This window comes from Conger conger, chromosome 3, assembly GCF_963514075.1.
Source record: "Conger conger chromosome 3, fConCon1.1, whole genome shotgun sequence".
In the NCBI taxonomy this organism is placed as follows: Eukaryota; Metazoa; Chordata; class Actinopteri; order Anguilliformes; family Congridae; genus Conger; species Conger conger.
Window position 1 is genome coordinate 18,731,954 of NC_083762.1, and position 12,930 is coordinate 18,744,883.

Here is a 12,930-nt window from a genome sequence, read left to right on the forward strand (position 1 = left end):
ATTGTTTTGTTTTTGTTTTTTATGTGGAAGTCATGTTTGTTTTATATGCAAGTAAATCTTTTCCAAGGCCAAAGTTAGCTCTAATTCTAACTTCATAAATAGGCATACAAACATATGGTGCAGTACAGAACTGGTGATTGGTTCTTCAGTATCAAACGTTAACCGACGCCTTTTGAAACCATAGAAACAAACTAACTTGCCAAGGCAGTTCCGGGAGAATGAAAACATGGAGGCTTTAGAAGAGGGAATTTCAAATGCAAAGAGTTAGCGAAGTGAGAAAGGTGTACCTAACAGACAACTATTGTGCAAACAAAACATTCAAAAGTGTTTATTTTTTAAGTTACAGTGACATTTGCTTTAGCCAGTAAGTTAGCTAGCATCGGAGAGCGCTGCATATTCAAACGGTAAGTTCGATTATCCTAACGTTAGGTAGCCTCACTATAGGCTAGCTAGCTAACTTACCTACCTTCCTTAGAAAATGTTTTCTCGTAATTTAGCTACGTAAGCATTAATGGATAATGTGCTTCAAGCTAAAATGCTGATGCTGCCTAGTAGTTTGGGTGATAGAGCTAACGTTAACTAAGTTCTTATACAGCTCTGTGTTTCAGACCAAGCTAGCTGACTTGTTACATTAATTACGCTAACATTATCACAGTTATGTTAACGTTAGCACGCTGACATTAGTTAGTTTGGTCTTTTTTAACGTTTGTTGGGAGTCATCTTGTTTCTGGTTCTGAATTGAACATTTACGTTATTGTGTTGGCTAGCTACCCATCTTGCTAACTTGGCAAATTACTTTATTTTTTGGGGTTTCTTTAACGCTAGTTACTGTGTTACCAGCTAGCATTAGCCAAGTTTGATAGTCAGCTAAATATATGTTATTGATGAGAAAAATAATTTAGTCTACCTGTAATGCTGTCCAACAAAGTATGGCCATTTGTGACTGTTTATAACGTTATTGGTTTAGTAGATTGGCTATATGTGTCTTCTGTATGTGTCAGAGAAGTGGGGGGAAAATGACTAAAGTGAGCCCACGACAGCAATGTCTTCTGGCGGCTGGCACCGACCCCGACAGCCAACCTGTTCCTCAATGTCCCCCGGCCCCCATGGGATATTATAAGCTTGTGAGCCTTCCAGACAAAGACCTGACCCTCACTCCTGACAAGGTGGGTAAAGAGGCAGGGATCCTGAAGAGGGGCCGAGGAGGAAAGCAGGCCCAGAGACAGGCAAGTCGTGAAAAAAGCAATAATATTAGACACCCACCAGTTGTATTCGTTCTAAAATGTGCTCTATGTGTATTCACAGTATCAGAGCATTCAAAGTACAGTAACCCTGTTAATGAGCACACATTGGGTGTTACTAAATGAATGGCTGACTGCTGTAACTGTTGCCTTGGTGGCCGACCCTTAGGTATCTCATCATTTATACCAATAAAAAAGTTCCACGACACTTTTCACTAAAGATGAAATTAAAGATTGTAATTATGTTATTTTTTTATTCCATGTAAAACACATGGCATTGTAATGGTTACTATATGCTATAGAAATGTAAGTTGTTTGTCAGAAATGTCCTATGCTCCCGTTAACTTTCCAAACACACTTTTCTTTAGGTCCGTTTTGATGTCAGCCCAAGAACTAAAGCCCTAGAAATCAACCCAACTAGAGCATCAGGAGAGGAGCCTGGTGTCATCACTGTGATTAGCCAGTCAAGCTACAGCCCCTCAGAACTACAGCATCCCATCAGAACTGCAAGCAAAGGCAAAGATTTGAAATATTACTGAAAATTCACCTTCTCTTTTGTTTTGTTTTCACCTAACATAACTCTACGTGTTCATGACGAATAACGAAAAAATTACTTACAGATGGTTTTTGTGTGTGTGTAAAGTAAAATTCCTTCCTTCATAAGAACTTGGTACGAGTCACAGACGCAATCCATTTCAGCATACAATGACATGGTAATGGTGCTCCACTGTAACATTGTGGTGGGGAAGCTGTTGCTAACAAGAGACTATGAACCGGGCAGGCTTATATGCTGGTGTTCAGACCACTGTGCGCTAACACAGCCTTCTGAACACAGGGACGTTGTGCAGTTATTTGTTGTTTTCTCTATAATTATTGGTCCAATTCACATCAATCAAAGTGTTTTACTGTTTAGTGAGATAGTCAATAAGCAACCATGATCATGAACCACATTCCTCAGGGGAAAAACTACCATTGTACGGATGGAACGTTACCATTCTCCCAGTAACGAACAAGGAATATTTTTGTACCAATTAATTGAATGTAGAATTTAATGGAAACATTTCCTTGCCTACATTTTACAGGCAAAAAGAATTACAAGAAAAGGAAAGACTCTAAAGCAAAGTCAAGGGCATTACCTTGTGATGGGCGGTCAGAGGTGTTGACTCAGGCTCAGTCTGAGGTGCCCTGGGAGGGTGCGGAGCTGAACACTACGCTCGCGCTTAAGGTGGAGCTGGAGGGGCTGGCTGAAGCTGCGTTTGACTCCAGGAAGGCCGTACAAGAGCAGCTGAAGAAATCCACCCACACCAAGAACAACATCGCCATCAAAGCGACCGAGGGTGAGAGGGACGCAGAGGAGGTGGATGGGTGATGGAAGGGAGAAGCAAAAACAGAAGTCATAAGGGATCTGGGATCATAGGGATGTGAAGGGAGAGGGTACTAGAGGGTACAGGGACGTGAATGGTATGTTGGGATAAAGCTTGTCTGACTTTAGCCAAGAAGCCAAAATGTTTTAAAATACCGTTAGTGAGGCTGTGGGCTGCATGGTACTGTGGAGAGATCTCCACAGCTCTCTCTGAAAATGAAATGTTTGCCTCTCATTCCCTTCAGGAGTTAACATCCCTCGCTCTCAGAATCTGTACCAATCACTCGTCAGCATCAGTGTGTCAGAAGACCAGCTGATCAGCTGTGCTCTCCGTGATAGGCTGACGCTGGTCCCAAGCAACCACAGTAGCAAGAACCAGGTCAGGGCATCACTGTCTTTCCTTAAGGCAGTTAAAGCTAATTAAAATATTGTATATTTGTTTCATCACCAAAATGTGATCTGATGCATAAGTCTTGATTTCTGTGTGCAACTCCAGGAGAGTCCAGCAGAGGGCCCTGACCTTCTTGCCTTCTACAGCCCTGGGGAGCTGCTACGAGAGACTCCACTGCTCCCAGGAGACGGAGTGCAGCAGTCACGACCCCGCCCCGTGCCACGTCCCGCTAATGCAACCTTTGACCTCTACCACAGACACAGACAGTGGGAGGCCTGACACCCACAGCACTGTCAAAGAAAATACATCTCCCACTGGATATTTTATTTAAGATGCTTGAATGCAGAATGGACAAGGTTCAAATCGTGGTAAAACCAACTGCAAAACATATCATTTTGATCTAATTATGACATAATTATTAAATTATTGCTTACTTCTAAGGAAGGTGAAGTTAATTTGAAGGTTCTGTTTTGGCGAATGGGATATTATCCACCAAGACTCCGGTGCTGACTGTTCCTGGTGCAAGGATCCTGATGCAGCAAGATGATGCTGTCAGAGCAAAATTTATTCATCTAAGGAAACTTATTAGGACTGATGGCATGAAGACAACAACAGCTTGCGGACTTCTTGTAAACAGGCTTTTTTCTTTTTTGGCAGATGATGAAACGCTGTGCATTGAAGCTTAACTGTATAATACAGCTGACCAAATTAGAGCATGCTGTTGGAGTCAACTTATACACTTGTGTGCATATAACCACAAACTCTTCTCGATCAGTACAACAGTAAATTCCCACTTGTATACAGCATTGTTGGCTGTACAACTATAAATAGGGATGGACTAGCATTTGCCTGGTTTAGTTGCTTTATAGATGGGAAAAGCACACAAATGTAACAAAGGATCAGTCATCAGCAGCTGATTCCTTTTCCCTTGAGTGCTTTTGTTTCTGCCAAAAGCCTGTTTCGTGTCCTTGTGTCCTTCAATACAATGTGGTATGTAATGTGTGTTTGTGTGTGTGTAAGTGAGTGGTAGTTAATAAAGTTGTTCAGACAATTTAGTATGTTTCTGTTGTGTAAATAGTCTAGCTCATGTTGTTATGTCTTCTAGGTGTGTTAACATAAGGTGTGGTAACCGATAACCCTGCAGGTTTTCTTTTGCAAATACTCTTCTGTGTGGAAGGGTATACACCATGGATTGGTACCACATCCAAAAGCAGATACACCTCAATTCTAAGGTACTGCTACATCTTCATTGAATTTAGCTGAAGGGATTGAATAGGAAACATCAAATAGCAGGTACCTTCAGACATCCTCTACAACGAGAGACTTAATACCATACACCCCGAGTTCAGTAGTATGGCTAATAAATTAAGATGGAAATATTAACTCCCGCTCGAAGAATGTGAATGGAGCTCGTGTAGACTAGGGCTTCATCTTTAATTGTATTAGGCAAGAATGAGGCCTTCTGTGACATGGATTTCATTGATTCTGGGGGGGGGGGTTGATGAGAAGGAGCCATTCTCACAAACGCGCTCAGAGGCACACAGCCAGCATAATTTGTTCTGTCTGGGGATGAAAGTGAGAGCGTGAAACAGACACTCAAACGGAGCCGGTGGATGTCATGGGGTAAATGACGGACAGCAGTGTTGCACAGTCCAGGTAAGAACATGCGCTCTTTTCTTTGGTCTTTGTCTGGAAAGCTCTCCCATCACGCCTGTAGGGCGTTATGCTTTCTATGTTCACTCCTAGTATCAGCCGTTGTATGCTTAAGTTGTTTGACCTTAAAATAATGTTAATGTGAAAGATATATGAGCATTTCTCCGGCAGTAAAATTTTAACCTGGATGTGTTTAGTGATGTATAATGAATACCTTTCTTTGACAATATTTTCTTATAAAATTGGTTTATTTGGATTTATCTACAGCCTACTACTGAATCTGAATTTTAAAAAGCATGGCTATATGAGTGTAAAGTTGGCAGGATTGCATTTGTATTCACCTCTGATTCAATTGCTTATCTATAGTCTTTTAGCGCTTGGAAGACAGGTTAATACCCCTGTAAATATGAAAACCTTCGAGAAATTCTTGCGAAGGTAGAATATCCCGTAAAGACCAGCTTCTGATATTACATCTTCAGTCATTGGTGACTGAAATGTGAGTAATGAATGTTGTGGCTATTTGTAAGAGCCTTACTTATAGTGACATATTTGATTGTGTGAAATTCCTGACCCTTGCTAAAGTAATCCTGGTGTACATTTGAAATTAAAAGTCGGTTCAAAACTTGGACACCTAAATATTTTCATTTAGCTACAGATGAAGTGACAGTACTGAACTGGGTGCTGGATATGCCGTAACGTATACCAATAATAATAATAAATAAATATAAATTAAACATTTCAGAGAATTATTTTTTCCTTAAAACCTTTTGTTTGTGTCTTTGTTCCTTTGTGTGAATACATTAACTAATGCATACATTTCCTTTGTGCCCCCACAACCTCTACCAGTATTAAACTCACTGAAACTACATCTTATGCAGTCCCAGTTGTGCTGGTTACTGTGCTGCCTGTGCTATGGACCCAGTTGTGGGTGAGAATGCTTCAGGATGGGGCTGCGGGTTCACCTGCAACAACAGCAGCAGTGATTACAATTGGCTGGGTCCCTCCTACCAGCAGGAGGCGCTGTTCAGCACGCCAGAGCTTGCGCTGGTGACGGCGGTGTGCGTGGTGCTGCTGGTAGTGGGACTGGCGGGCAACACGCTGACCATCCTCGTGGTCCGACTGAGGCCTGACTTGCGCAGCACAACCTACCTTTACCTGTGCAGCATGGCTTTCTCCGATATCTTCATCATCGTGCTGATGCCTATCGACCTCTACAAGGTACTGCTCAAGGGAATGGGCTCCGTCTCTCAATGTGTTAATGTTCCCTTGTCCTATTGTCCACCTCTGTCCATTACTTATAACAAAGCATAAAACAGCAATTTTTTAAATGTGTGCTTCACGTCATTAAATGTATTTATCACCTTTCATAGAGTAATATAGCATAAAGGTGTTATACAGAAAACTCAATGATTAACATGTGCTGATCTTTAATAAGCAACATTACCATAGAGTCTTATTGTCAAGAGCAGGCAATGTAATTTTAATAAGTAATAGTTTTTATCTATTTTTGCAATATGGGGTAAGAATGGCATGAATGTTGGCTAGGTCAGTAGTAATGGCTCCATTTCTTTTTTTACCCACAGTGCTTTTCCCCTTTCACTGTCTCTAGGGACGTCCTTTTCGTGCTTGTTCATTAATACTGGAGATTTTTTGTCCTGCCCCATTATCTCCTCCCATGCCTGTTCATGTTTGCTTAAGGGCATCTGCAGCAATATAACTAACATAAATGAAATGGTTTATCAGACAAGATATCTTTTTTCTCTTCTTTCATTTGTAACAAAACACTTTTCTACTCGTACCCACCTTTTGCATTGCCTTTTTTCTGCATCATCATCCATTTCTGTCATTCTGTCCATATCCTGAAACACTACATACTAACACACACACATGTACATTCGCGCATACCCCACCCCTGGTTTCCCCAGCTCTGGTGGTACCGGCCCTGGCTCCTGGGGGACCTGGCCTGCAAGCTGTCGCAGTTTGTGAGCGAGGTGTGCACCTACTCCAGCATCCTGCACATCACGGCGCTCAGCGTGGAGCGCTACCTGGCCGTGTGCTTCCCGCTGCGGGCCAAGGTCCTGGTGACCCGCGGCAAGGTGAAGGTGCTGATCGGGCTGCTGTGGGCCGTGGCGCTGGCCAGCGCCGGGCCCGTCTTCGCCCTGGTGGGCGTGGAGGAGCTGGAGGACGGGAGCGGGGAGAGCGAGTGTCGCAGCACTCAATACGGAGCCAGCTCTGGCCTGCTCGGCATCATGACCTGGCTCTCCAACCTCTACTTCCTGGTGCCCGTCTGCTGCCTCAGCCTGCTGTACAGCCTCATTGCTCGCAAGCTGTGGCACCGGCAGCACCGCGGAAACCGCGACCGCGCCAACCGCAAAACCGTGAAGATGCTGGGTGAGGTCGTGCCCTGGGGGGGTTGGGGCGGGGGGGCTGTGAGTGGGGTGTGTAGGTAAAATGAGAGGTTAACCCAAATGGCGCCGCTAAGGGGAGGGGGAAATTTTGTTCCAGGGGTTGTAAAGCAGTACAGGTACATTCAAAAATAACTACATTTAAAATTTGAAGAGATTATTCTTCATAGGCTTTACTGTGCTTCTCTCCCTCTATTGTCAACTTCTGCTCCCCTCATCTTAGTTCTGACAACTGCTTGTGTATTTCTGTATACCTCCTCTTTCTCATTTTCTCCAGCCTGTTTATTTCTGCTGTGTGATCTTCATTTCATCACCACTCCCTCTGCTGTTTTCTCAGTGCATCTAACTCTGCCCTCCTCTCTCCCCTCTCTCTCTCTCTCTCTCTCTCTCTCTCTCTCTCTCTCTCTCTCTCTCTCTCTCTCTCTCTCTCTCTCTCTCTCTCTCTCTCTCTCTCTCTCTCTCTCTCTCTCTCTCTCTCTCTCTCTCTCTCTCTGCAGGAGTGATAGTGCTGGCCTTTGTGCTGTGCTGGCTCCCCTTCCACGTGGGCCGCACCCTCTTCTCTGTTTCGCACGGCTCCAGCTCAGACATGTACTACATCAGCCAGTACTTCAACCTGGTCTCCTTTGTGCTCTTCTACCTCAGCGCAGCCATAAACCCCATCCTGTACAATACCATGTCGGCTCGGTACCGCTCCGCCGTCCGAGGGCTGCTAGGACTCCCAGGGCAGGGGGCCGGGCCCCAGGGCAGGGGCCAGCCTTCCCCCCATCCCCACCTCCCTCCTCTCACCCCTCCACAATCCCAATCCACCTTCCTGTGACTTTGGAGATCGAGGGATGGCTCAATTCATCCCGTTTTTTCCCCTGGAGTCTGCGCCTGTTGTTTTTTTGGATTAGGAGCTTGCGAGAGGGATACAGGTGGATCAATGCTGTTTGTCACTTGGACTTCCTGAAAGACAGGGACATGTCACTTCGCCAGAGGGCTGCTGAGTGACTGGAAGGGGGGGGGGGGGGGGGGTTGTTGGGAGGTACGGAGAAAAGGCATAGGACGGATGTTGTGAATCTCTGGGAGAGTCACTGTTTTAACGCCTACTGCAATTTAATTTGAGTGGCTAGGAGAAAAGGTTCATGTGGCTCTCTGGATTAAATCACTGAAAATGTGTGATATGGCCTCTGCTGATTTGCACCAAAAATGTTAAAATGGATGAAATTGTTGGGTGGTGTAATGGAGCTGCGGTCGCTCCAGAGGGCATACTTGGGCTACTAGCTGCTCCAAACTAGTAATCTGAAAAGCATATACCCCAATGACTTTCAGGGCTTTAACTTCATTTGATCATTTTATTGTGCCTATTAATGTTGTATTATTATGACAGAGAAGAGTGGGCAGTCAGAGTGAGTGAAAAGAATGAGTTGAAAGAGGACAAAAAACAAGGGTGACAGAGCGGAACTGTGTGATGATGTGAAAACACTGCTTGTGCATGAGTTTATGCCACAATACACAGAGCGCTGACCGACACTTCTTAGACTGAAAAATAGATGAGGAAGATGTCCTTTCCCCCTGGCTATGGCTTCTCCTGACTGCCCCCTGCTTGACCCATGAATCTCCATAGCTGCCACAGCCAACCCTTGTTTACAGCTTCCCATCCTCTTTTTCTCACCATACTGGAGCAAAAGAGGTTACTTCAGGGTCATCCAGGAAGAGCATCAGGATCTAACAAAACAGTAACTGAATTGAACCAAAATGTCCTTTGGCTGGCTGTCAGATTTCCTGGTGAATGATACATGAATGATAACAAAATGGGCTAAAATGTTTTCATAGGTTGTCAAACAATAGGTGATATAATATCATTCTATGATCATATTTCATTAAATTATAGCACCAGAATCCAGAGCTGACTACAAATAGGGACTTATGTATTTGTTAAATATTGAAATTCAGATGGCAGATGTAAGCACTTTGGATATTTTATGACACAATGCAAATCATTAAATATACAAATAAATCTGACAAGTATTTGCTTATTCTTTACGATACAATTACTGATTTAATAGTGAAATATTTTACTACAGACAATTTGCTGTGAATCTGGTCAAACATGATCTTAATTCCCCCCCCAAAAAAAGAAAAAGCATGATTTTAGGTGAAGCCTTTGGAGAGCAGTATGCCGATTTTTAAGTGTTTTGATTATTTTGTGTATATTATATGTGTAGTCTAGTTCTAGTACTATCATGCACACTATCATATCACAGTCCCCTCCAAAAGTATTGGAACAGCAAGGCCAATTCCTTTGTTTTTGCAATACACTGAATACATTTGGGGTTGAGATGAAAAAGATGAACACGACCAGATTTCAGAATTTCAATTTGCTTTTATTTCCTGGTATTTATATTTAGATCTGTTAAACTACTTGGAACATAGCACCTTTGGTATCAGACCAGTGCATTTTTAGGTGAGCAAAAATATTGGAACAGATAGTATTTAAGTAAATGAAAGTAAATAACACTTAATATTTGGTAGCATATCCCTTGCTTGCAATAACTGCATCAAGCCTGAGACCCATTGACATCACCAAACCATTGCATCCTTCGTTCTCCACACTTTGGCCTTTCCATCACTTTGGTAGAGGTTAATCTTGGTCTCATCAGTCCATAAACTTTTGTGGCTCATTTCTGTACTTCTTTTCCAATTGTAGTCTTGCCTTCCAATTGGTGGTATAGCCTCTATATTGCTGCTCTCTACGTATTCTACGAAAGGTTGATTGAGATGTCACTGACTGATCTCACAATGTTTCTGTCATCAACAGCTGTTGTTTTCCTTGGTTGGCCTACAGGATATACTAAAAGCTTTCTTTTACCTGCACTAAGCAAGTAATTGAGTACACCTGACAAATCCGAAACAGCTGAGAAGCCAACTGTCCAATTTTGGTCCCCTAGGGGACTTTATATAAAAAGTGATGTAATTCCTAAATGGATTACCTGCGGTGGATGTAAATACCCTCAAATTAGAGACAGTTTGCTTCATTTCAAATCTAATGTGTTGGGAGTACCGGGCCAAAAGAACAGAAATTGTACCACTGTCAAAATACTTATGGACAGTATGGACTGCACTGGATATCACTGAAAACATGGTACTACACCTTTCCATCTAATGACAGAGACCTTAAGAGAGAGTTATCAGATTGTTGTGTGAGCCAAATGTGCTGTCATCACCTAACGAAATGTTTAAGGCATGTATGATATGTTAAGAACATACAGTAAGCAGTCATGCCATTGTGAAGGTGGAGCCACTGTGAGTGAAGGCCACTGGTGGATGAAAAAGAATCAGACCGATCCCCCCCCCCCACCACCACCACCACCCCTCCTCTCCCTCCAAGCACACATCCATCTCTGCTCCCCAGGGATTCATAACAGGGCCTTGATTCAGGGGAACTCAGCGGGGCCCGGGGCCGGTAATTGCCTTTCGGTTTGACAGTGTCACGGTGAACAGCACAACGCTCAGTGAGAGCGCTGTCACCATGGAGGAGTGGGTGTGCTCAGTCAGGTTCTCACTTTGATTACCAGACACTCATTTTAGGCGTTGTGACGCCCAGCCTACCAGTAGCCACCCTCATGCCTGCCAATTCCCCCTGCTGAGCTATAGGTGTGCATGCAGGTGGGCATTCTGCTCACCTCTCACCCCTGCCTCTATAAACAAATTCATAAGTTTATTCACTTTTATTACATTTTGGGGGATTTGGTCTGGGAGACCAAGTACCTTTGGGTGTGTCTTTCCTAGAAAAATGTAGAAACTTCAAAAATATTGTAATTACATTCTAATAACTATTTTCTTATTTTCCGTATGTTTATTGTGCAGGACATAGGAGTTTTAAACATTTTTTCTGGATTGTTTAGGTAAGTATTCTGTTTTCCCTATGCAATCTAACATGGTCACATCTATAATACATTCCATATAATGTTCCTGTGAAATGTTAATGTGTTGTGATGCAAACACAATGTGACAATGTTGCATGTGGCTGAACTTATTTAGTTGATACACAGCTGATTGGAGTTTACAGCAAAAGGGGGTGTAGGATGATTGTGAGAGTAAGTGATACTTTGTGCTGTGCAACATCAATGGTCCTGCAGGCCTTACCTTTGTATGTCTAACAAACCCAGTTAGCCTTTGTAGTATCTGGTTGCTGACTCACAGGTAACTTCCATTACCTATGGTTCATTATTTAATGGTATTCCAAGATCTTTACTCAGTGCCAACTGTACCACACCACCAATGACACCAACCTGTTCGGCATTACATCGACTTTCCAAAAACACCAAACATGATTATACTGATATGGAAATCCTAAGGTTTATATAATACTATTTCAACCCAGTAGATTTGGTAAAAATACACTGAGGCAGCAGAATGACGGGGGCAATGGGCAAGCATTTATCAAACCTTGCTGACCCAATGTTGGTATGCACAGTCCGGTTCAATCACCCTACACATTTCATGATTAAAATTTATATATATAAAATTTACAGATTTTAGTTTCCAACTCTACTACAGAGGGGATGTTCATAGCAAAATGTATGCACCTTGCCAGTTAGTGACTGCAAATATTCTCTTCTATTTCAGTTCTGACCATTTCACTCAAGGCAAAATGTCACTGGCATAGCAAGTATTCCAATGTTCCAACTCACCCTTAAAAATGACTACGTTAATATTTTGCTGAAACCTGTATTGAATTATTTGTGGTTATGTCAGCAGGCTGCAATAGCCTAAAAAGGACAGGAGTGTACAAGGCATGTCACCTGTCAGTTCCTTCAGTATTTTTTCGGTGGGGCAGCCTGCAGCCTAGTGGTTAAGCTACATGAATGGGACCCACAATGTCGGTGGTTTGATCCCTGGTGTAACCAGAATAAGGTCCATGCAGCTGTTGGGCCCTTAACCCCGCATTGCTCCAGGGGGGGACTGTCTCCTGTTTAGTCAAATCAACTCTAAGTTGTTTTGGATAAAAGTGTCAGATAAATTACATGTAATGTAATGTAAAAGGTTCACATTCCACTCAATGGCCAACAATGCCATAAAGCATGACCATGATAGTGCAGTGAACATGGTTTAACTCAAGTACTTAATACACATTGTGTTACTATACAATTATTAGAAATTTAAAGTGGACACACAGTATTTCATTTACATGGCAGTGATCGCTGCCTTTTGTCTGAATGTTATTCAAAATAGTCTATTACAGGGCAATGGTTGAAGTGTGAAATGTGCCCTCCGTTGGATGCTTTATGTATTTTTGGCTGTATTCTGACGGGAGGAGAGCGACAGATAATGAAGTGATCACAGCTCAGGACGTGCCGTGTTGGGGATCTCACATATGGCACAAGGGTTGGCTGCTCTACACACTGCACCACATGTTGCTAATTTTAAAAAATGTAATTCTTGAAAAAAAGATGATAGATGATTCTCTCAAATATATATCTGCCCGTGATTACATTTAACCTGTAAAATCCTGTTTTAATCCATTTGATTGTTTGTGAAACTGGATTCTCCACTTCCACCCTTTCCTTCCCCCAGTAAAGTGAGTGCAGTCTGATTTCCTAATACTCCCACTGAGCACTTTATTACGTATTTGTTAGACTTTTGTAGCCTATCCACTTAAGAGGTTTGACGAGTTGTGTGTTCAGTGATGCTCTGTTGTAATGCATGGTTATTTGCATTACTGTCACCTCCCTGTCAGGTTTGACCAGTCTGGCCCTTCTCCTCTGACCTCTCTTATTAACAACACATTTTTGCCTGCAGAACTGCTGCTCACTGAATATTTTTTGTTTTCGCACCATTCTCTGCAAAGTCCAGGAGATCAGTTTCTGAGATACTCAAACCACCCTGTCTGGC

The 12,930-nt window shown here is 42.9% G+C and overlaps 2 protein-coding genes across 3 annotated transcripts; both read left to right on the forward strand.

Annotated features, from left to right (window-relative positions):
- Positions 1-152: 152 nt before the first annotated feature.
- On the forward strand, positions 153-4,050 carry ppp1r35 (protein phosphatase 1, regulatory subunit 35). Of its 2 annotated transcripts, none has more exons than XM_061236471.1 (6): positions 153-404; positions 1,002-1,226; positions 1,610-1,757; positions 2,324-2,578; positions 2,850-2,983; positions 3,101-4,050. In XM_061236471.1, exons 2-6 carry the CDS (start codon positions 1,017-1,019, stop codon positions 3,272-3,274), a joined length of 921 nt encoding a protein of 306 aa, XP_061092455.1. In that variant the 5' UTR covers positions 153-404; positions 1,002-1,016; the 3' UTR covers positions 3,275-4,050. The 2 variants fall into 2 exon arrangements, with proteins under 2 accessions (XP_061092455.1, XP_061092456.1); XM_061236472.1 differs by having other exon boundaries at positions 1,007-1,226.
- Positions 4,051-5,560: 1,510 nt separating this feature from the next.
- Positions 5,561-7,870, forward strand: LOC133123424 (growth hormone secretagogue receptor type 1-like). Its single transcript, XM_061233889.1, has 3 exons — positions 5,561-5,866; positions 6,574-7,039; positions 7,551-7,870. Exons 1-3 carry the CDS (start codon positions 5,561-5,563, stop codon positions 7,868-7,870), a joined length of 1,092 nt encoding a protein of 363 aa, XP_061089873.1.
- Positions 7,871-12,930: the final 5,060 nt, after the last annotated feature.